Source organism: Aotus nancymaae, unplaced genomic scaffold (assembly GCF_030222135.1).
Source record: "Aotus nancymaae isolate 86718 unplaced genomic scaffold, 86718_ANA_hifiasm-v0.15.2.pri h1tg000041l, whole genome shotgun sequence".
NCBI classification, from domain to species: domain Eukaryota; kingdom Metazoa; phylum Chordata; class Mammalia; order Primates; family Aotidae; genus Aotus; species Aotus nancymaae.
Genome location: NW_026988455.1, coordinates 35873873 through 35898513, shown reverse-complemented (window position 1 = coordinate 35898513; position 24641 = coordinate 35873873). Strand labels below are relative to the sequence as shown.

Sequence of the window (24641 nt, the reverse complement as noted above, 5' to 3'; positions counted from 1 at the left end):
CCCAGGTTCAAGCAATTCTCCTGCCTCAGCCTCCTGAGTCACTAGGACAGGCATGTGCCACCACGTCAGGCTAATTTTTGTATTTTTAGTACAGACGGTGTTTCACCAGATTGGCCAGTCTGGTCTCAAATTCCTGGGCTCAAGCAGTCTGCCTTCCTTGGCCTCCCAAAGTGCTGTGATTATAGACATGAGCCACTGGGCCCAGCCTCCTCCTTTTTTTTTTTTTTTAATTAGAAGAATCTAATTTCTTCTAGAGTCTGCATGTATAGTTGAATTACTTTTAGAACATGTTAGACTAGTAAAACCTTCACTTTGCCTCTCTATGACCTTACCCATACGTACAGAGAAACATCACCCTTGTCCTCAATAGTTTCAGTTCTGTTTGTCCCTGAAATGCTTAATATCTGCTCTTAGACAGTCCCTACTCCCCACTACCAATACTAAACATAATACCAAAGGTGCAACCTGATCTCTTTGATTCTAAAGTATATTCTTACTATATGACTGGTTTAAAATGTCAGAAGTACATACATGCATGCACACATGCACATACTCCAACACATGTTATGTGTTTATGTATATATGCATACACACACGTGTGTATATTATTTTTAACCTGGATTCAATCATGATTCTGTGGCCAGATAACAACTGTGTAAGAAATTATTTGAAGAGGAAAAACAGTGGCACTAGCCCGACTTAATTTCCTTCCCGTGCTTTATGTCAGCCCTTTATGGCTTTAGCAATTGAAATATCACCTTAAGCTTTTTAACTTAGCTTTAGCGATAATGAACATGTATTAATAGTATATAGTCTTTTCGTTTTTGAGACACAGTTTTGCTCTTGTTGCCCAGGCTGGAGTGCAGTGGCGCAATCTCAGCTCACCGCAACCTCCACCTCCTAGGTTCAAGCGACTCTCCTGCTTCAGCCTCCCAAGTAACTGGGATTACAGGCATGCGCCACCACACCTGGCTAATCTTGTATTTTTAGTAGAGATGGGGTTTCTCCATGTTGGTCAGGCTGGTTTCAAACTCCTGACCTCAGGTGATCTACCTGCTTTGACCTCCCAAAGTGCTGGAATTACAGGCGTGAGCCACTATGCCTGGCCAAAATGTAGTCTTTTTTTCTATTGGTTTTGATTCTTCTTGGTTCCTCATTCTTGTCTTTTTTAAGATGCATGATTTATGTAAGATGGACACTTTAAGCATACAGTAATAAAGCTTTGTGGCATTTCTTTATGGATTTTTACAACCAGATTTTCTTTTTAATGAATTTACTTATTCTGTTTATAGGAACGAGTGAAGTCTGTATTTCATGCCAGAGAGTTTGGAAAAATAATTAACTTCAGGACCCCAGAGGATGCCAGGGTAAATATAATAAATCTTTTATTTAAATAGATAGGAGCTGCTCACTTTAAAACCATGTAAGTCGACTCTTTTTTAAGGCAGATAAGTTTTGTTTGGGAGGTTTTTGTTTCATTTTGTTTTGCTTTTGTGTTTTGGCAGGTTTTAGTATATGTAACTAGATAATAATTTCCCCAAACTTTTTTTTACTGGATTCAATTCAGCATACCTACTTGCTTTTTAAACCAGATTGCTCCATCTTATTTTAAATGCTAACTATAACATTTTTAAAATAAAAAGTCAATAAACAAAAATTCTTTTAGTGTTAATCCATCAGCTCCAGCAGGAAAGTATAGCTCCACATTTTTGCTACCATGATTTTTTTTAAAGTTGCCATAGCATGACACAGACCAAAGGGAGCCAAACCCAGCAGAAAATCTGAGTTTGAATACTGCTTCTGTCCTTCTTGACTATGGAATCTTGGGGAGGGCCAGCTAAACTCAGTTTCCTCAAAATGGGAATGATGTGAACTGAAAAGCGTGGTGTATACTTTAGGGATTATGGCAATGACAAGGATGTGCACTGTCAAGAAAATGAAAGCTATCAGTTGACCTCATTGATCACAACTGAAGTGCTATTCAGAATGTTGAGCTGTATTCACTATATCATGAAACTTACAATAAGAGGGCATTTCTCCTATAATTGATTCCTGGGCCTCAGGCTTAGACTCAGACAGATACCTGGCCTCCTGCGCTAATACAATGCTCTATGTTGATCCTGGTCATGGATGACTTTTTTTTTTTATTGCACTTTGGGCTCTGGGGTACACGTACACATCCTGCATCCTGCAGGATTGTTGCATAAGTACATACATGCCATGGTGGTTTGCTATGTCCATCCCCCGGCCCCCCCTACCCTGTCACCTATATCAGGCATTTCTCCCAGTGTTATCCTCCCCACCCCTCGCTGTGCCTCCCCCCCTCTCCCCTCCACTCCCTCCCACCTAGCCCAGTGAGTGTTGTCCCTTTCCCTGTGCCTAAGTGTTCTTATTGTTCATCACCCGCCTATGAGTGAAAACATGCAGTGTTTGGTTTTCTGTTCTTATGTCAGTTTGCTGAGAATGATGGTTTCTAGATTCATCCATGTCTCTACAAAGGACATGAACTCATCGTTTTTTATGGCAGCATAGTATTCCATGGTGTATATGTGCCACATTTTCTTTGTCCAGTCTATCATTGATGGGCATTTGGGTTGGTTCCAGGTCTTTGCTATTGTAAACAGTATGTGCATGTGTCCTTATAATAGAAGGATTTATAATCCTTTGGATATACCCAGTAATGGGACTTCTGGGTCAAATGGAATTTCTATTTCTAGATCCTTGAGGAATCGCCACACTGTATTCCATAATGGTTGAACTAATTTACACTCCCACCAACAATGTAAAAGTGTTCCTTTTCTCCACATCCTCTCCAGCATCTGTTGTCTCCAGATTTTTTAATGATCGCCGTTCTAACTAACTGGCGTGAGATGGTATCTCAATGTGGTTTTGATTTGCATTTCTCTAATGACCAATGATGATGAGCATTTTTCCTGTTTGTTGGCAGCATAAATGTTTTCTTTTGAAAAGTGTCTGTTCATATCCTTTGCCCATTTTTGAATGGGTTTTTTTTCTTGTAAATCTGCTTTACTTCTTTGTAGATTCTGAATATTAGCCCTTTGTCAGATGGGTAGAGATTGCAAATTTTTTTCCCATTCTGTTGGTTGTCAGTTCACTCTAATGATTGTTTCTTTTGCTGTGCAGAAACTCTTGAGTTTAATTAGATCCCATTTGTCTATTTTGGCTTTTGTTTCCATTGCTTCTGGTGTTTTAGTCATGAAGTCCTTGCCTGTGCCTATGTCCTGAATGGTGTTGCCTAGGTTTTCTTCTAGGGTTTTTTATGGTATTAGGTCTTATGTTTAAATCTTTAATCCATCTGGAGTTAATTTTTGTATAAGGTGTAAAGAAGGGGTCCAGTTTCAGCTTCCTGCATATGGCTAGCCAGTTTCCCAACACCATTTATTAAACAGGGAATCCTTTCCCCATTGCTTGTTTTTGTCAGGTTTGTCGAAGATCAGATGGTTGTAGATGTGTGGCATTGCCTCCAAGGCCTCTGTTCTGTTCCATTGCTCTATATCTGTGTTTTGGTACCAGTACCATGCTGTTTTGATTACTGTAGCCTTGTATAGTTTGAAGTCAGGTAGCATGATGCCTCCGTTCTTTTTGCTTAGGATTGTCTTGGCTATGTAGGCTTTCTTTTGGTTCCATATGAAGTTTAAAGTGTTTTTTTTCCAGTTCTATGAAGAAGGTCAATGGTAGCTTGATGGGGATAGCATTGAATCTATAAATTACTTTGGGCAGTATGGCCATTTTCACAATATTGATTCTTCCTAACCATGAGCATGCAATGTTTTTCCATGTTTGTGTCCTCTCTTATTTCCTTGAGCAGTGGTTTGTAGTTCTCCTTGAAGAGATCTTTTAATCGTTTGTTAGCTATATTCCTAGGTATTTTATTCTCTTTGTAGCAGTTGTAAATGGGAGTTCGCTTATGATTTGGCTCTCTGTTTGTTTATTGTTGGTGTATAGAAATGCTTGTGATTTCTGCACATTGATTTTGTATCCTGAGACTTTGCCAAAGTTGCTTATCAGCTTAAGGAGGTTTTGGGCTGAGACAATGGGGTCTTCTAAATATACGATCATGTCGTCCGCAAATAGGGACAATTTGACTTCTTCTTTTCCTTAACTGAATGCCCTTTTTATTTCTTTTTCTTGCCTAATTGCTCTGGTTAGAACTTCCAATACTATATTGAATAGGAGTGGTGAGAGAGGGCATCCTTGTCTAGTGGCAGTTTTTAAAGGGAATGCTTCTAGTTATTGCCCGTTCCATATAATATTGGCTGTGGGTTTGTTGTAAATAGTTTTTATTATTTTGAGATACATTTCATCGATACCTAATTTGTTGAGACTTTTTAGCATAAAGGACTGTTGAATTTTATCGAAGGCCTTCTCTGCATCTGTTGAGATAATCATGTGGTTTTTGTTTTTGGTTCTGTTTATGTGGTGGATTACGTTTATAGATTTGCATAGGTTGAACCAGCCATGCATTCCCAGGATGAAGCCTACTAGATCCTGGTGGATAAGCTTTTTGATGTGCTGTTGGATTTGGTTTGCCAGTATTTTGTTGAGGATTTTCACATCAACATTCATCATGGCTATTGGCCTGTAGTTTTCTTTTTTAGTTCTGTCTCTGCCAGGTTTTGGTATCAGGATGATATTGGTCTCATAGAAAGAGTTAGGGAGGATTCTCTCTTTTTGTATTGTTTGAAATAGTTTCAACAGGAATGGTACCAGCTCCTCTTTGTATGTCTGGTAGAATTCAGCTGTTAACCCATCTGGACCTGGACTTTTTTTGGTTGGTAGGCCATTAATTGCTGCATCGACTTCAGACCTTGTTATTGGTCTATTTAGGGTTTCAGCGTCTTCCTGGCTTAGTCTTGGGAGTGTGCAAGTGTCCAGGAATTTATCCATTTCTTCCAGATTTACTGGTTTATGTGCATAGAGCTGTTTGTAGTAATCTCTGATGGTAGTTTGTATTTCCGAGGATTCAGTGGTCATCTCCCCTTTATCATTTTTTATTGCATCTATTAGATTCTTCTCTTTTCTTTTTTATTCACCTAGCTAGCAGTCTATTTTGTTGATCTTTTCAAAAAACCAGCTCCTGGATTTATTGATTTTTTTGAAGGATTTTTTGTGTCTGTGTCCTTCAGTTCTGCTCTGATCTTAGTTATTTCTTGTCTTCTGCTAGCTTTTGAGGTTTTTGACCTTGCTCCTCTAGCTCTTTCAATTTTCATGATAGGGTGTCAATTTTAGATCTTTCCTTGTTTCTCATTTGGGCATTTATTGCTATAAATTTCTCTCTAGACACTGCTTTAAACATGTCCCATAGGATCTGGTACGTTGTGCCTTCATTCTCATTGGTTTCAAATAACTTTTATTTCTGCCTTCATTTCGTTGTTTATCCATTCATCATTCAGGAACAAGTTGTTCAGTTTCCATGTGATGGTGCGGTTTTGAGTGCTTCTTTTAATCCTGAGTTCTAATTTGATTGTGCTGTGGTCTGAGAGACTGTTTATGATTTCCCTTCTTTTGCATTTGCTGAGGAGTGGTTTACTTCCAATTACATGGTCAGTTTTAGAGTAAGTGCGATGTGGTGCTGAGAAGAATGTGTATTCTGTGGATTTGAGGTGAGTGTTCTGTAAATGTTTATTAGGTCTGCTTGGTCCATATCTGTGTTCAAGTCCTAGATATCCTTGTTGACGTTCTGTCTCGTCAATCTGTCCAGTATTGTCAGTGGAGTGTTAAAGTCTTCCATTATTATTGTACGGGAGTCTAAGTCTCTTTGTAGGTTAAGAACTCATTTTATGTATCTGGGTGCTCCTGCATTGGGTGCATATATATTTAGGATAGTTAGCTCTTGTTCTATTGATCCTTTTACTGTTATGTAATGCCCTTTTTTGTCTCTTTTGATCTTTGTTGGTTTAAAGTCCATTTTATCAGAGACTAGGATTGCTACCCCTCTTTTTTTTTTTGCTCTCCATTTGCTTGGTAGATCTTCCATCCCTTTGAGTCTGTGTGAGTCTTTGCATGTGAGATGGGTCTGCTGAATACAGCACACCAATGGGTCTTGACTTTTTATCCAGTTTTCCAGTCTGTGTCTTTTGATTGGGACATTTAGCCCATTTACCTTCAATGTTTGTTAATATTGTTATGTTTGAGTTTGATCTGGCCATTTTGTTACAGGCTGGTTGTTTTGCCCATTAGTTGGATGCAGTTTCTTCATTGTTTTGTTGTTCTTTACCATTTGGTACGTTTCTGCAGTGGCTGGCACTGGTTGTTCCTTTCCATGTTTAGTACTTCCTTCAGGAGCTCTTGGAAGGCAGGTCTTGTAGTGACGAACTCTCTCAGCAATTGCTTGTCCGTAAAGGGTTTTATGTCTCCTTCACTTATGAAGCTTAGTTTGGCTGGATAGAAAATTCTGGGTTGAAAGTTCTTTTCTTTAAGGATGTTGAATATTGGTGACAAGCATATCACCAATATTAAGGAGCCTGAGAAGAATTTCACAACCAACCATTGACTATACAGAATCTTCAATTCCAAAAACAGTTTATAATAACTTGGTAGCACATACAACATGCATCAAATACTCTGTATTATTCAGTAACTAAATAGGATGCTGCATCATTCTCTTCATAGTTCACAATCATACATTCATTCCCTTATACCTGAAACAGTCCATTAATATTAAGGTGCAAAGATCTTGGACAAAAACCAAGAAAGAAAATCTCATGTCCTTATTTTTACTAATGTAAAAATACAACCACTCCCTTCTAGCTTGTAGGGTTTCTGCCAAGAGATATGCTGTGAGTCTGATGGTCTTTCCTTTGTGGGTGACTTGACCTTTGTCTCTGGCTGCCCTTAGGATTTTTTCCTTTGTTTCACCCCTGGTGAATTTGACAATTATGTGCCTTGGGGTTGCTCTTCTTGAGGAGTATCTTTGTGGTGTTCTCTGTATTTCCTGGATTTGAATGTTGGCCTGCCTTGTTAGGTTGGGGAAGTTCTCTTGGATAGTATCCTGAAGAGTGTTTTCCAGCTTGGATTCATTCTCCCCGTCACATTCAGGTACGCCAATCAAGTGTAGATTAGGTATTTTCACATAATTCCATATTTCTTGGAGGCTTTGTTTCTTTTTACTCTTTTTTCTCTAATCTTGCCTTCTCATTTTATTTCATTGATTTGATCTTCTATCTCTGATATCCTTTCTTCTGCTTGATCAGTTCAGCTGTTGAAACTTGTGTATGCCTCACGAAGTTCTCATGCTGTGTTTTTCAGCTCCATCAAGTCATTTATTTTCTTCTCCATGCTGGTTATTCTAGTTGGCATTTTGTCTAACCTTTTTTCAAGGTTCTTAGTTTCTTTGCATTTGGTTAAAACATGGTCTTTTAACTCAAAGAAGTTTGTTATTACCGACCTTCTGAAGCCTGCTTCTGTCAGTTCATCAAACTCATTCTCTGTCTTGTTTTGTTCCCTTGATGGTGAGGAGTTGTGATCCCTGGGAGGAGAAGAGGTGTTCTGGTCTTTGATGGTTTCATCCTTTTTGTGCTGGTTTCTTCCCATCTTTGTGGACTTATCTCCCTTTGATCTTTGAAGTTGGTGATTTTGGGAGGAATCTCTGAGTGGGCATCCTTTCTGTTGTGGTTGCAGCTATATCTTTTTTGGCCTGTAGAGGCGCTACTGGGCTGCCTCAGATTTAGTCAGGTTGCTGGGTGGGTGGTCTTCCCCTGGAGTTTGTTTGCAGGTGAAATTAGCCCCACCTTCCCAGTGGCATCTCTCCTTCCCCGAGCTCCATCTTCCCAGATGGGGTCAAACTGGTGTATTTGCTGCCAAGCTCTCTGGTGCGTAGGCTTCAGTTTAAGTTTCGTAGGGGTGGGGCCTGCCTGGCCTGTTTCCTTGCTTTCAACTCTGCCTCTTTCTGTGGGATGGGTAGTTCCGTCCTGCTGGCGTTAGTCCAAACTTCCGCCCAGGTCTGTGCCAACAAGTTGCTCAGATTTGCATAGACAACCCACGGTGCCCCTCAGTCTGGTGGGGCTCGGGGACCGTGAGTTGCAGGAGGGATAAGGTAAGCACAGGATCTGAATTGGAGCACCGAGGGGAGTGAAGTCCCCGACCCTCCAATCGGGCGAACCCAGCACCTTGCTTGGAATCGTGAAGTCCTCTAGCCTTCTGTGTCATTTGCTGGGAGCTGCATTCCCGTGTTGCCTCCTCTTGGCCATCTCGCTGTGCCTCCTGTGGATGACTGTTTACCACTTCACCTGTCACATCAGGACCCAAACTAGTGGCCTCTCCCAGTGTCCCATACACATAGCTTGGACAAGTTAGCATGTGCTGTGCAATTTTCTATGCAGACATTCTGATAGGAGGTGACACTGACACACTAACAAACAGTAGAAAACACAAAAGGAGCAAGTTACAAAGAAAGAGGAATAAAGTGACCAGAACCTTCATATGCTTGTCACCTAGAATAGGGAGACAGATAAGCATGACTTTTAGACTACCTTCTTTCATGTCGCTGAAGGACAGTACCACCTATTTCAGTTTATCTGCAAGAAAGTTTTCTTTTAATTCCTTCACCCTGTGACTTTATCTCAGCAGGTTTGTTTTTGATCCTCCTGCTTGGCCAGGAACATCCAGAGAAGGCTGCTAGATTCAGTTATCTTTCTCTGCCTATCTTAGGGCTACTCTTACTAGGCTCATAAAGAGGCACGAACATCCCTGTGAAATCTTTATATACTAGCATAACCCCTGTATCACCTCCATGGCTTTTATCTGTCATCCATGCCCAACAATAATAGACGTCACTGGTAGAAAGGCTGTGCATTACATTTACATTTTATTTTTGTAATTTCAAATTATTTTAGAATAGAAAATATATTGTGAGAGCACCTAAAATGCTCAAGAATGTCACTTCTCCTACTCTCTCTGGAATTGTATTTAATTATTTGTACTCCATTAGTAGAATCCTATATATGAAATCATGGAAGTTCGTGATATAGAGTCAGTACAGATTGTAAGGAATTTTTTCCTCTCAGGCTGGCTCATTTCCCTTATTCTGAAAATGAACATCTAAGTCCAAAGACCTTAGAAAAACTGTATTCCTACTATTAAACCAAGTACCATTGTCTCTGAACCATCTGGGCCATTTAATCTCTTTTGCAGGATGAATTTTATGTATTGGCTGTCAGTATACACCTAACTAAACTTTAAAGCTAACTTCTGGGTCTCCATTCATTGCATTTTGTTTCATTGCAATTTCATTGAAGTAAGCAAATGTTCGTTTATGTTCCCACCTCAGTGGATCCTAACAAAGCTAGAAGAAGCAAGAGAACCCTCTCCGAGCCTCTGATGGAGAACACTGTCTGAAGACACACAGCAATAAGTGATTACAGCTTCCAGATTGTACCTTTCAAAACCTGTTTAGGAAGCGTATTACAAAAATAATTTCAAGTACCCTGTATTCTGGATGCTAAAAAAAAAAAAATCAGGTAAAACAGCTATGTGATTAAAATATTTCAATTCTTCAGAGATTACCCGGTTTTCTAGCTTGAATCATCCATCTATTTATAATTCTAATTACTTTGTAAAAGAAAAATTTATGAATGTTAAACATTTGCTCCAAGTTTTTCTCTGTAATGGTGGAGAGGTTGCCTGTAATTCCTCTCCTCATGGAGCCAAGTTTAATGTTTCTAGTTCACATTTTGAACTTCTGTTCTGTTATGCTTGCTTCAGACTCCCTGAGTGATGGGTAAATAATCAAATCAAACATTGCCTCACTGGCATCTAGAGAACTTTGGTGGTGGTTTCTTCAGAATCATGAAGTTCTTTTTACAGATAAATATTTTGATATTGTTTTCCTTATTTTTAATATAAAGGATATGTTTGAATTATACTTAAAATGCATAGGACGATTAAAAACAATCTTTTTAAATATAATTTATAATATAGATTGAAACCTCCCCTTAAGAAAGCTTTAAGAAATGAGTATCCTACTCAAAAAGGGAAAAGCTCTCTGAGAACTTTAGAGTCTTTGAAACATTTCCTCAAGCCTATTCCATGAGATCTACTTGGTTTACCCAAGTCATGTTTTTAATAGACTGTTAATATCAAAGGAGACTTTCTAAAGCCTTAACAACGCCTACTTTCCATTCACTGTTAACATGGAATAAACAAAATTCCCAACATCTTAGATATAGTGAATTATGATTCCAACAGACAGTCCCTCTCACAAATAAGCGTATGTACCCTAAAATCTAACGCAGTAACCTGTCCTGTTGCCAATAGATTGAGAATTTCTGGTTTGCTTTCTCTACAGTTATTCAAGTGAGAGTCACTCTTTTAAATTTACAGCTCATCATCACAAAAATCATCAGCTATACATTAGTAAAAATAAGGACATGAGATTTTCTTTCTTGGTTTTTGTCCAAGATCTTTGCACCTTAATATTAATGGACTGTTTCAGGTATAAGGGAATGAATGTATGATTGTGAACTATGAAGAGAATGATGCAGCATCCTATTTAGTTACTGAATAATACAGAGTATTTGATGCATGTTGTTTGTGCTACCAAGTTATTATAAACTGTTTTTGGAATTGAAGATTCTGTATAGTCAATGGTTGGTTGTGAAATTCTTCTCAGGCTCCTTAAACCCTTGCTTTGTTGTAAAAGCTAAAATAAACAGCATGCAATGTTGTAATTGTATTTCTTGCTGACCAGATCTACTAAATGCTATTGATTCCTCTCTCTCTGATTACTAAAACACATTTATTCTCAGTAGTTTCCCCCAAATGTTTTCTTTACTGAACTTAAATTGAATCAATCAATCAAAAGCTGATAAGTTTCAACCCACAAGGAAGTGTTTCCGTGTTGTTGACCTTTGTTAAAAATAATGTGCATATTTTCTCTGTCACTAAGTTCCTTCGGTTTTGCTTATGGCAGAATTAAACCTAAGAGTAGAGGTAGTCAGAAAGCTTGCATCAGATTGTCCTCATCCAAAACAAAATACTTCATTACCCATTCCAATGTTATGATTTCACCATTCTCAGAAAAGTTACAGCCCCCTGCCTCCCTGGGTGTAGTGTCGTGAAGCAGAAAAGTCTAAAATAAATAGTAAACACAGAAATTCTTCTGATACCCTCTGGCAGCCAGCAGGAGTGGGTCTTGTGAGTAGTACACATAGAAAGGATAGTGCCTGCCTTTCGTGTTCTCTTGCCATAGAACCATGAACTCTCTTTTCTTATTCTTTCCCTGCCACTCATTTACCCATCACCTCCTCCCATCACTTCCTTGTCTCTAGACTAGAGGTACCCACAGTTTCAAGAGCTACATCGATATCATGTTTTAGAATATTGTCTTCATTTAAACAAACAAAAGCATAAGAACATCAGTAGATCACTAATAACAAGTCAGTGTTGTTAGCATCACATTTTACAATTTACAGTTGTTATTTGTTTGATTCTATAGTCCATTTTTCATGAAGGTTAGAATATAGAATCTTCTTGTATTTGAAAACCATCTGCCCTAAATTACATTTTAACTACAATAAGTGGATTTCTGCTGGAGAAATTTAAGCTTTCTCCGTCATTTGGTAGTGGTTATGGAACGAGGTGCTGAGTCTTGTACCCCTTCCGTGTATTATTTGCTAACTCTACTACTGGGCACTCCAGCACAGCATGTCTTCTGGTCTATGATAATTGTGTGAGGACCAAGGCAGAGTGTCTGTTACCTGCCAGCTCTCCACCAGAAAACCTTAATCATTACAAAGAGTGACTTTGATTTCTGGTACAAAAAGAAGCTTGTGATTTCTTCACATTTACAAAATACTCCTTTCTGAACCAAAAGGCATATGCACTACTCCAGTGTCTTCCCTTTCAGAGTGTATGTATTTACTGCTTTTTCTCCAGCGTTCAGAAAACTCCCAAGGTCAGTTTAGTATAGCTGAGTTGTTATCTGGACACTAAATAATCATGACCACCTGTAGGCAGTTCTTACCTTTCTCTCTCCTCTACAGTCCTAATCCATTTAGAGGCAACTATCCTGTGGCCTCCAAATAAAGTTGTCTTAGACTTCCACGATCTTTTCTATCATAATTATCTCTCTCATTTCTTCTGATAGTAATAGCAGTAGTATTGTTCCAGTGAATATCTATGCACCTAGCTCATCTGATACTAACATCCCACAAAGCAGCATCATATTGCTGTCTGGTAAAAAGTCAGATTAAATTAGAAGGACGCTACACAGTGCTGAATTTCCTGTGCCTAACTTACTCAGTTATCACTTGCCAGTATTAGTTGATTCTTCAGGCTATGCCAGGTACTCCCTTCACATAGGCCCCTGTATTAAAAAGACTGTGACGAAATACTTGATTAGTTTGCCTGTAGAGGCTCAAAGTGCACGCCAAATACGTTGACCATGGATGCTTTCACGGCTAAGCCAACACAGTTCAAAGAAATCTTTTTGAGTTCCAGGGCTATTGCTTTTTACCTTTTGTCAGGATCAACCCGAATCCTCAGGGATGCTGTTTTTCCACTCTGTAAGTCCTAATCCATTAGTGGGTCATAAAATCAACTTAACAGCTCCAGACCAGTATATTTCACAAGTGAAATAAAAAAGAAAATAGAGGAACAATAGCAGCGCATGTAAAATGATTAAGTATTGGTTCCTGAAATAACAGCTAAATATTCTATTTACTATGCATACTGGGTCACAATATAAAGTGTTTCCTATTATGAAATGCAGTTTTAAAAAAGAAAGCTTGAAAAACTGCTGTAGGAGGCAGGGGCCATCCAGTGATTGTTGGAAGAGTCTGGATTGTGTGGCACCTGACCTTAAATGAGGAGCAGTAGATCCACAACTCGGGAAGTCTAGAGATGGTTAGCGCTTTTGAGTGAGAAGATGGAATCACCCTTGTTCGCTTTCCAAAAGATTTTTCTTCTCTGCTGTTTATCAGGTACCCTCATATGATTCAGCGGAACCAGAAAAAGCATAGAAAAATGAGATCCACAAACAGCACCCTAAAAAAGACCACAGTCTATTGTTTACTTGGAGGTATTTGAACCTCTTTACCACCAAGCATTTTGCCATAATAGAATTGGAGACAGACATTTTCCTATTGAGTCAGTTGAATTTCAACTATCTACCTTTTAGCTGATTCACCATAACGGTGGCAAAGGCCTTTAAAAACGGGGAGCTGATATGTACGGCACGTTCTGGTAGGGCCAAAATATTCATTCTCTTGGCGGGGGGGCCTACGCAAATATCAATGCCTTTTTACTGAAAACAGTGGAGTTCTCATTTCTTCAAGATCCAAGTAGAAAATGCAGATAACTTACATTCCATATGCAGGACTGAATACAGACTTGGTCAATCTGATTTTCTTTGGTGCTGTTCAGTATAGCTCAACTCTATAAGTAAACCCATTCACCCTCCTGCTTAGTCCTTCGAAATACACTTTTGAAGTTATACCTCATTGTTAATGGCAATCTAGTCAAGCTAGGATTCATCGGTTACAATTTTGATTCTTGTCATCTTTATTGTCAATTTTTGGCCAATATGACTGTTAGAGCAAACGTTTTTCCCACTGTCACGACTGGTCTTAAGCAGTATTTGTTTCAGCACTGTCTGAAAAGCAATGCCAGCACATTGAGAAGACACAGAATCCTCCTCTATTACAAACCTCATTCATGTTTCTTTTATTGAAACCTTTTTATGCTTTATATTTCCTCTCTTGTAAGGTAAATTTTTCATGCCATTTAAAAAGTTTTTTACTTTAGAATTACAGATTACTTCTTTTTTTAAATCATTATGACATTTTCAAAAAAATAATTTTGGTTACCCAAAAAGCTATACAAGAAATATAACTTCAATTTTTTAGGTTGATAGGGGTATATTTTTAAAGTTTTTATTACTTTATACAAATACAAATTAATTTATATTACAGTTTAACACCTGCTATGATGATAGATATCAAACTGCTATGATAGAAAATCCCTGTCACTGAACTATTCATTTAGTGTTACTCTGATACCTTAATAATGTGTTCCTTCTAATGACGTCCTTGTAACAAGAAACCCTGTGAGACTGGTATAATGACTTACCTAATGATCAGAAGTGTAATCAAAGTAGAACATGTTGGAAAATCCCAACACTTCTTGTTATGCCATCATACCTCCGGGGTTCAGTTCCTTACCCAAAAGTTCCCACTTCTTGGGCTGAAAAACATTCAAGTAAAAATGTAGCATAGATTACACTGAACTATTTTCAATATCAGTGATTTAATAGCCACACTCACAAACTATTAGGAATGGTATCTGGGACTTGTTACAAGGTCAGATAGATTGTTACAGATGTTTAAAATGATTATCTCTATGTGTGTATTACATATAAAAATGGATTTTTCAGGAAAGGTGCACTTTAAAAATACTTTCTCTTGCCAGTTTTAATTGATCAAATAGCCTGTGCTGCTTTGGAATGCTTATTCTTTGATGAAAATATGGTCATTGATTATGATAGTTTTAAATATATCTATTTCTGCATCGCTGCAGGATTTCCTCCACTTTTCTGTTCCTCGTTTCTCTTTTATGTGTGCTTGGCTCAGCTGCCTGTTACACAGTCTTTGCCTTGGTTTTGTGTATTCTAAGATAATTTATAAACACAGATGTTTACAGTGAAGTTTTTCCTTTTGGAAACTAATCTTAGTCTTTTTTCCTCTCTCTAAAAATTGGTTGGCCATGCTTACTAATGACTTTTTTTCTCTATAACCGCTTCTTGGTATTGATAGATTTGGATTGCATGGTAAGATTATATATTTTCACCATGTATACCTTTGTCAATAAAGATTTATGATCTTTGGTCTGCTTCTGTTTTTAGTTTTTTGATAGAACTAGAAACATTATTAATAGCCTTCCCTTGCCTATATAAATTCTACCCTCTTTGGGGCTTAAATAAATGTGAATAACTAACAGATTGCCCAAGGCTCTGGGTGACATCCCAGCCCAGCATGATCACTGCTGACTAAAAGCTAGCGGTGGTATAGTACCTAGTGAATTCTTAACCACTGACATTCTGCCTCTTAACCTCAGAAAACTTCACTTGACTTATTTCCCCAGTAAGTAATGAGTATATCCTGAATGAAGGGCTAGGAGAGAATTTTCTACAAGCAGAATCAGTATTGGCAGAGGTAATTAATTCACCCCGATATTGAAAGAGTCTAGCCTTACCATGCCTTAAGAAAATATTGTTACTACCCTTTGAATGACTTATTTAACAGCCCTCTTACAACTTGAGTACGGAAAGCCCTCATTTTCTTGTATGCTTTAAGTGGTCAGCCAATGATAAATGAACACAAACTCAATGCTAGAAAGTGCTTGAAATAAGAAATGGCATTCTTCATTGTTTAATTTCCCTAATTACTGGATTCCTTTGAACCCTTTTTATGTTAATTGGCTAGTGAAACCCAGTCCATAGCCTTTAGCCCATCATGGGTGGGGAGGGGAATTGTCTTGTAGTTTGTTTGTGTTTCTAGATATCCTAAAGGGCTCTACTTCCCTCTTTCTGTTCTCATGTGCAAAACGGTCTCGACTATTTCTGGACCTTTATTGTTCTAGATAAATTTAACATCAATTTGTAAACTTCCACAAAAGCTGTTGCTATTGGTCTCCTGAATGAGGATTCGTTTTTGTTTTTAAAGCTAAATGTTGCTATTGTAGAATCACTACATATCAGAATAATTTCAGTCTTTTTCAGCACTTGGAGTTGTTCCCACAGAATGGGGACACGTGGTTCCATAACATATGTAGCAAACCAAGGTGCACTTTGTAGACTGATTTGAGGTAGCCATTTCATACCTTACATCCCCACGTGGTGTCTGTGTGTGCGCATGCACGCACACTGTGGAGCACTCTTACTTCGCAGAGGATTCTCCTGCTTGACTCAGCCAGCTACTGAGGGAACGGCAGCACGACATGATGAGGCACACAGACTTGCCTTGAAAGGAGGAATCTTAGGAAAGTTTCTGAGTTCCTATTAAGGCCACAGCATTTTTCTGTTTAGGATCGGAACCATCAGTCGACCATGAGCTCTAAGAAACACAGCATAACCCAGTGCCAATAGCAGAATGGTATATTCTTAGCCTCCTCAGAAAGGCACAGCATACATAATTCAAACAGCAAATCTGTGGTGGCCATTAGAACTTTGAAAGGATTATGCAACATTTGTCAAACAATGTGGACTTTCAGCCATTGCATACATTTACAAGACCTGGTCATATATATTGGGGATAAAAACGTATATATACACACACACTTTTCACCAATACAACATATATGCTATTTTAGAGCCCATTTACTACACGTCAGCTTTGCCTTCATGGTGATCAAATTGTGGCAAAGCTAAATTAGATATAGTTATATATCCATTTGGCTTAGAGAGTTAACACACAAAAAGAACCCACTGTTTTAAAAAAAATCTTTGGTGGCATGTTAAAGGAGTCACACTTCAGCATTAGGTGAGAAACAAAAATGTCTCTAAATTACAAGATTTAATTAAACGCTTCAAACACATTAACCTTCCTATTTTTAAAAAGTCACCCAAATCAATTCTAGAGGTTTCAAGGCATAATCTATAAACTAACAGGCTCCTTGCTTACATAATTTTAATAGCTATTTTTAAACATTTAAAATTTAAAACTAAATCAGAGTGGCCTTTAAAAATTCTAGAAAACACCAAATTTGAAAACTGCACAAAATCTTAAAGCCAAAAGTCAAGAAAATACTTATAAAAACAATTTGGGACATAAGGACTTTTAAAGTATTTTGGTAAACTCAAATATCTTCCAAGTTCCATCACCCATCTCTGTCCCCACAACCTGCATGACGTCCTTACTGCCTGGCACAGGGCTGGCTTGGTGATGTCAGAAGCACTTGCAAATAAAACGAGGAGTTTGAAAATCATGTCTTCTGTTATGGGGGAGGGGTGGGCAGCAGCTTTTAAACAAGGTTGAATTCCCTTAGGTTCAGCTGTAGAATTGTGTCTTTGACAGCAGCAAACACAAAGCGAATATTCTCTGTATCTGTAGCACATGTGAAGTGAGAGTAGATGACTTTCTGTTTGTCAGGATTCTGATCTTGGTAAAGCTTCAGGATAAAGTCTCTGGCAGCTTTGACATCCTGCTTCGGTCCTGGTCACAAGTGCAATGAGAGGAATAAAGACACAGACTTAACACCATGTCCTCCCAAGAACCTTTTTTTTTTTTTTTTAAATTTTGAGACAGAGTCTCGCTCTGTAGCCCAGGCTGGAGTGCAGTGACGTGATATTAGCTCATTACATCCTCCACTTCGGGGTTTCAAGTGATTCTCCTGCCTCAGCCTCCCAAGTAGCTGGGTAATTATAGGTGCATGCCACCATGGCCAGCTAATTTTTGCATTTTTAGTAGAGACAGGGTTTCACCCTGTTGGCCAGACTGGTCTCAAATTCCTGACCTCAGGTGATCCACCTGCCTTGGCCTCCCAAAATGCTGGGATTACAGGCGTGATTACTGCGCCCCACCCCAAGAACCATTTTTAATGTACTCTTGTTCTTATTTGAGATCCTGCTTTGATCCATCTTTATTTCTAGGGAACAGTTTATCTGGAGTATTATTTGTATGGTGTCTCATCATGAACCCATAAAATAGTCATATTTTAAAATGTCCTCTGGTCTCTAAAACTTATACTTTACAGTGATTTGTTTAAAAACAGTGACCCAATTTGTCTGATTTGGGCCACTTTCGAAGAGAAGTAATCCTTACTAACACATATGGACGGAGCCGAGGAGAGAGAAAAGGAAGAATGCAGGAACTAACATTATCAGGCTGATTTTAAAGCTTGAGGGTGCGATACTACACAGCCAATATGCTTAATAAAAGGGGAAAGAAGAGCGCTAAACATGAACCCACTAAATATCAGTGCCAAACTTAATATTTAAGACCTCCTGTACCAGAAACAATTAGCAACAGGGCATGAGACACTCCTGCCCTGGGCAGGTTATGTATAAAGAACTTCAGAGTCCACCGTGTGTCTCTAACCTACACTTTAGAAGCACCAGGTGCTCTGACTGGCCCAAGGAATGCACAGATAAATGAAGCAGAGTCTCTGCCCTCACGGAGCCCACTGGAGAGAGAGCTGAGTGAGCAGAGGATATGACATAGCGTGATGTGGCCAGGAGAGCAAGCGGGGGTCAGGCCGCCGAGGGAGCAGAAAGGAGGCGGCACCCCTACTGCAGACCAGATGGGCAGGGGAGGCCAGAAAGACTCCTGAGGAGGGGAGACCTCTGCTGGGTCTCGGAGAACAACGTGGAGTCGGCTAAAGGAGTTGGCAAGGGTATCCCAAGCACTGAGGGAGGCACGTGTGGAGGTGCTGCGGTGAGAACACGCAACGGTGCGACCGGCGCTTCCATTTGAAGGTGGGAATGGGGGGAGAGGCTGTTCCAGGCAGACAGGAAGGCCCCTGTGAGCCGTGCTAACTCTGGACTGCTGCCTGGGAGGAGGACAAGATCCACACAGAAACACTGTCTGCAAGATAGACACTTACCTGTGTATTCTGGGAAGTAGCTAATTAGATGAGAATACATGATTTTCTCTTCCAAAAGATCCTTCTTGTTCAAAAATAAAATCACAGATGAATTCAGAAACCAGGGGTAGGTGATGATGGTTTTAAATAAGGCTTTGCTCTCTTCCATGCGGTTCTAAGTGAAACACAAGGGACTCAGGATGAAGTAGAAAGAAAATATTTTGGAAACAACATGGCACATTGCCAGTCCATCCATCTCTTCTCTTGTCCTGCTGCAGTCCCTGGGCCACTGTCTGCTGAAGCTGGTGAGCATGTGGGGTCCCAGGCACCAGGCCTCCTGCTTCTGTTTGCCCCGCCCAAGCCTCTTGCTAACTGTCCCCTTCGGGCTCCCCTCATCTGTAGCATCCCAGCTCTTCTCCAGCCCAAAACTCACATGGAAGGAAATAAGAAAGGCTTTGGTGCAACTTGGAAAAGGAATGTTCCTACCCACATTTGACAAAAGTTTTCTGTCACGTGATCGGGATTACCAAGTCGGGAAGTGCCAGCTTCAGACCTGACATGGCCATCTCAGTTGTTGATGGGCTTCCAGACTGGGCCTCAGCAGTGAAGCAACGAGGCTCTTCAGCAAGGCCACTGACACTGGCAGAGACGGAGCCAGTGCTACCGGGCAACCACCCACTCTGCGTCACACTTCACAAGCAGAGCAGTGGCCCGTTTGATGGGTGAGCATACTGTTACTGTTCAGAACATTTAAATAACTTTCCCATGCCTGTGTAACAGTGGGATCTGGGGAAGATTAGGTAGAAAGTAATAATTTCTAAACGTTGGACATTGGCAGGAAGATATTAAATGCTCCTAATTTACTGAGAGCAGACAGGGCACAAACAAATCTTATCTGTGACAACAATTGTTCTAGATTGCATTCTGCTCTTTCTGAAGTATTCCTAAGAGGAAAGAAATAAGAGCTTCCCTGTAGGAAGGGAAGGGATCAGACTGAAAACATCCAAGCTCAGCACACACACTCAAGAGGGACATGCCATAAATCACTCTTTCCCCACAACTTCCAGACACCCAGGATCATTGTGCCACTCAGTACGCTCTGGGGGAATTCAGATGTGGAATGTATTAAAGCCTTGAAATTTACCATGATCTTATTGATAATGATCTCCAGGGAAACACAATATGTGAAAGATTCCCAGACAGTATACAGATATAATACATATCTATCTACAACCAGAAGGGGAAAGTCTGGAGTGGCAGCCATTTCATTTTTCTCTAAATATTTTGTGATTTTTAGGAGAAAATGTTTAATTTCTAAGCACTTTGGGCTGAGATATTGGTCCCTTGTGCACCTGACTAATCTGAGGAACGTCACAAGTAATTCCTGAAACAAATTTGCAGCAAATTTTTTATATTGATAACTGAATGTCTTGTCTTTAAAAAAAAAAAAATCTCCAATTGGGAGAGCTGGGCGGCAGCCAAGATTTCTCTTCTTTGCACAATGACAATTAAATGGGCTAATCCTGCACTAATTAGGTAATATAAGCTGTGCTCCTCGGAGAAAAGTCTGCTCTCAAGAAATAGAAGCTCCGATTTGTTCACAGCTACTGGCTAATCCAGACCGAGTCCTTTATTGATTTACTTTCATGCCTTGGAAACAAGAGACATTTTTCTAAAGGGTCACGAGGTCTTAATGCAAGTTCAGGGGAAAGGATGATGAGGACATGAGGATTCCACCGTAACTAACCCCGACCTGACGGCGCAGAAGCGGCTTTGATGGTCTCTTCACTGTCAGGACAGCTGCCGCTAAGGGAATTGGAGGCAGCCAGGCTATGGCTGCACTGTGGGGACACTGCGTGCCTGACCAGGCTGGATCCATCCCAGCTGCCCTGAGGGGGTCTCTCCCTGGGGAAGGGAAGGCAAATGCAATCCGAGGCAGCCCCAGAACAGCTCCAAGCATCTAGCAGCACTGCCCATCCCAGTTCTGCTAGGGATCTAATTTGGGAGCGCCATGGGCCTATGGAGGTTAGGAAGCCTGTGCCCAGGTAAAGTATATTAGAGATGGTGCTGCACAAGAATCCCTGGTGCGCTTACAAAAGCAGCCTCAACCTAAACCCACTCAACTGGAATTTTTAGTGTGGGGTCCAAGAGATGGCATTTTTTTTTTTTTAAGACAAATTCTCGCACTGCTGCCTGGGCTGGAGTACAACAGTGTGATCTCAGCTCACTGCAACCTCCACCTCCCAGGTTCAAGTGATTCTGCTGCCTCAGCCTCCCGAGTAGCTGAGATTACAGGTGCCTGCCACCACGCCCAGCTAGTATTTTATATTTTTAGTAGAGATGGGGTGTCACCATGTTGGCCAGGCTGGTCTCCAACTCCTGACCTTGTGATTCACCTGCCTTGGCCTCCTAAAGTGCTGGTATTACAGGCGTGAGGCACTGTGCCTGGCTGAGAGATGGCATTTTTAAAAAGCTCACCAAGGGATTCTGCTATGTCACCAAGGATGAGAACCTAGGCTTTTGAATAGTTTCCAACCTCAGCAGTACAGTACATTCACCTGGGTGCTTTTTAAGCATCCTCCCACTCAGACCCCATTCACCGCCAATTAAATCAGAATCTCTGAGATTGGACTCAGGCACCAGGTTTTCTTTAAGTCCTCAGTGAATCCCAGTGTGCATTTAAGTTTCAGAACCCGGGTTCCAGGCCAGTGATTGTCAATATTTCATATGTATTTGAATTAGCTGGGGTCTTGTTAAAACGTAGATTCCGATGTCATCGGTCTGGGTTGATTAAAACTGCATTCCTAACAAGCTATCCAGGTGATGCCTGTGCCTCTGGTCAACAGATGACACTTTGAATAGCAAGACCATTTAACGCAATGACGAGGGTCCATTTCCTGACCTGGTTGACTTATTAAAAACCACAGGAGGCTGGGCGCAGTGGCTCACGCCTGTAATCCCAGCACTTCAGAGAGGCCGAGGCGGGCAGATCACGAGGTCAGGAGTTCAAGACCAGACTGGCCAATGGTGAAACCCCGTCTCTACTAAAAAAATCAAAAATTAGCTGGGCATGGTGGCTTATGCCTGTAATCCCAGCTACTTGGGAGGCTGAGGTAGGAGAATTGCTTGAACCGGACTCGGGAGGCAGAGGTTGCAGTGAGCTGAGATCGCACCACTGCACTCCAGCCTGGGCTACAGAGCAAGACTCCATCTCAAAAAAAAAAAAAACACCACAGGATAGGGCTCTGGCTTCCACAGCTACCTAAACTTCCCGCCCAGCATACCTCATTGTGACACTCAGCCAGGACTTGGTCATATTCGCTCAGAGCAACCAAGAAAATTATGGAGGTGACACTCTCAAAGCAGTGAATCCATTTCCGCCTTTCAGATCGTTGGCCACCAATGTCCACCATCCTGTTGTATAGAAACACAGATCCCTCAAAGACTGGAATACATGACACTTTGGGGAAAAGACATGAATTATTATAGCATGGAAAGCAGTGCTCTTTGGGGTTATCAGTAATTTCTAAGAGAGAAAGAGGTCCTAAGTTTTCAAATGTCTGCTGCTGCTGCTTTAAGCAATGAGGGACCACTGGCTGTTTCCTAGCAAAGAAGTCACAGAACGTAAACGATGTTTCTGAAGACATGCAGAGGTGACTCGGAATCTGCTTGGGGACATGGTATCCAGGCAGAAAACGCAAGTATCCACTTGTGTTCTGTGACAACCACCGTAGAGGCCCTGGATACCAGACACAAGAGGAACAGACTGGCCAGCTGTCTTCCAGATTCCCCAGGCTGGCCTCAGGACCTGAGCCTATTCTGTCTTCCTGGCTCCTCTAATTTACCCATAAATCCTTTCTGCAGTCCCTGGATGCTGCCTCTTGTTCCCTATAAAAACCTGCAAGTGTCCTCTGTCCAGTACGGAAATCCAAAGCGTCTACCTGTGTCTCTGGGAAAGATTTCAGCAACTCCCAGCCCAGGGATCATGAGTTCCAATGCTCCAGGAATCAGGCAGTTTAAGGGAGTGAGTCAAGTGAGCTCCCCACAGTACAAAACACATCGCACAACAGCCAGGGGCCCTGTCTACAGGGAAGCCTGCCGTGCACCTGCAGCCAAGCTCTGCAGAGCAAAGTGCAGGCTCACTGACCACAGCCTCTGCCTTTTTAGGATAAACGAGGTATCCAATTTGTTAAGTGAAACATCCCAACTTTTAAACAAGTTAGCTCAAAAAGATGTTTTTAATAACACCAAAGAAAATATATAATGGACCAGATACAGCTGCCGAGTTACCCCCACCCACCCCTCCCTCACCACCCCTCCCCCACCACCCCACCACACACACATACACACCCGTCCCTGAAGACACTGGGGCAATGTGGTTAGGTGGCCCACAGGCCAACCACCCAGAACCATTGTCCAGAAAAGTGCAGGAAAGAAAACGGAGAATTCAATCCTGTCCTTGAACCATGTCCTGGAGGTGCAGCCACTCCCACAGTGACGTGTGTTGATGGCTGGCTACCCCACCTCACAGCAGGGAACTGATATGGAAAAGGGACACTGCAATCGTCAAAAGGTTGAGCTTAAAGAAGCCATTCTATAAGGGCCTCAATTTCAAAGATCGGAATTTTTCAGCCAGAAGTCTCCCACTAGGAGAGGTGCTCTGAGTCGTAAAGTAATAGACTTCCCTGCTGGTGATGTTAAACCCATTCACCGGCCTCTAGAAAGTGATGCAAAATCCATTCGTCACAGTCCAAGAAGGATAAACTTAGAAGAAATAAAAGTATTTTTAAAAACAAAACAAAACCCTTGGGAGCCTCTCTGAGAGGTTTTGGACATTGCAAAAAGCAGTTAATTGTGAAAAGAGTTAGAGAAATTCACAAGCACACAGGCACAGGGGGCTACTATTAAAATCAGGGCTATGCTAACACAGATGGCGGTATCTACCGAGGGGCTGCACCCAAGGGTGCTCCAAACCCAGCAATTCTGGATAGAGAAGCACTGAGCTGGAACTGGGATCAGACAGGACCTGGATGTGGGGGGACTGGTGTGTGGTCTCAACTGGAAAATCGTGTGTAAGAATTGTTAGGAAGAACGAGGGAAATAATGGATGTAACAGTGCTTCGAAATGTGCGGTGCTTCATACGTGCCCTGTATTATTATTCAGTCAGTTTTTACCATAACTAAACGCAGTGAAGGGTCACTTAAGGCATCCTAAAGGTATTTCCTGTATTTGTTAGTGGAAATGCATATATTTTTACACAGCTGTTGTTTGTATATATTACTCTTCACAGTTTTAATACACATTTTTGTGTTAATTCTTAGTTTTCTTTTTTAAGGATAAATCTTGGAGAAGGAAATAGAGGAGAAAGGAAACATTATTCAACTTTAGGGAAAAGTCATCGATAATTTTTATATTCAATTTGTGGGATACAGAAGTATACACTTTGTGTGCGTGTGTGTGTGTGTGTGTGTGTGTGTGTTACACATAAGAATCATTCCAGTTTCCAGTAAGGAAACCCTTCTTCTCCAAGGGTAATAGGAAGGTGGCTTCCTCTCCGTTCTAGGGTTGAGACATACCATAATTCTAAATATCCCGTGGCAGACAGCGTCACTCTATTCTAAGAGATATAATCCCTGCTTAAGAATAACATGTTTAAGAATGCACCTGGGGACTTCCAATCCTGGGCAGATTCTTCATGGTATGACAGGGAGACAGACTTACCGGAAGATGACGTTTTCCAAGTCAAACGGATACTCAATGATGCCGGTGGTGGGCACTCGGACGCGAAGCACGTCTTGCTGAGTGGGTATGAATGATGGCATGGCGATGCGATCGATATCAGTCAGGTAACTGCGTATTAGAGAACAGGGAACTGAGTCTCCTTTTAGCGAAGGGAAAAGTCCATCCTACTCAAAGAAAGTCAACCCCAACCCACAGCCGGCCCCACACAGACACATGAATTCCAACAATGACTTTCCTGAGAGCCAGCACCAGGCCAGGCTTCTCCGTCCTTCCTATGACTGTTTTGAAGACAATATGGGTCAGAAGCACTTTCAAGAGCCTTCTGGGACATCTGCAGAGCACTCCATCTCTTCCTCCTGGG

General features: G+C 40.9%; 2 protein-coding genes across 4 annotated transcripts in view; one reads left to right on the top strand and one right to left on the bottom strand.

Moving 5' to 3' along the window:
• Positions 1 to 14841, top strand: part of VPS13A (vacuolar protein sorting 13 homolog A) — a 226450-nt gene extending 211609 nt beyond the window's left edge. For all 3 annotated transcript variants that reach the window (XM_064361629.1, XM_064361630.1, XM_064361634.1), the window contains 2 exons: positions 1293 to 1367; positions 9290 to 14841. In XM_064361629.1, coding sequence (XP_064217699.1) covers positions 1293 to 1367; positions 9290 to 9340 — 126 coding nt within the window. In that variant the 3' untranslated portion in view covers positions 9341 to 14841. The remainder of the gene's footprint in view (positions 1 to 1292; positions 1368 to 9289) is intronic.
• Positions 14842 to 16089: 1248 nt separating this feature from the next.
• The window catches only part of GNA14 (G protein subunit alpha 14), a 223383-nt gene continuing 214831 nt past the window's right edge, over positions 16090 to 24641 (bottom strand). Inside the window, exons 4-7 of the mRNA XM_012435583.3 lie at positions 24260 to 24388; positions 21822 to 21951; positions 18559 to 18712; positions 16090 to 17168 (exon numbers count right to left, since the gene is read on the bottom strand). Coding sequence (XP_012291006.2) covers positions 16978 to 17168; positions 18559 to 18712; positions 21822 to 21951; positions 24260 to 24388 — 604 coding nt within the window. The 3' untranslated portion in view covers positions 16090 to 16977. The remainder of the gene's footprint in view (positions 17169 to 18558; positions 18713 to 21821; positions 21952 to 24259; positions 24389 to 24641) is intronic.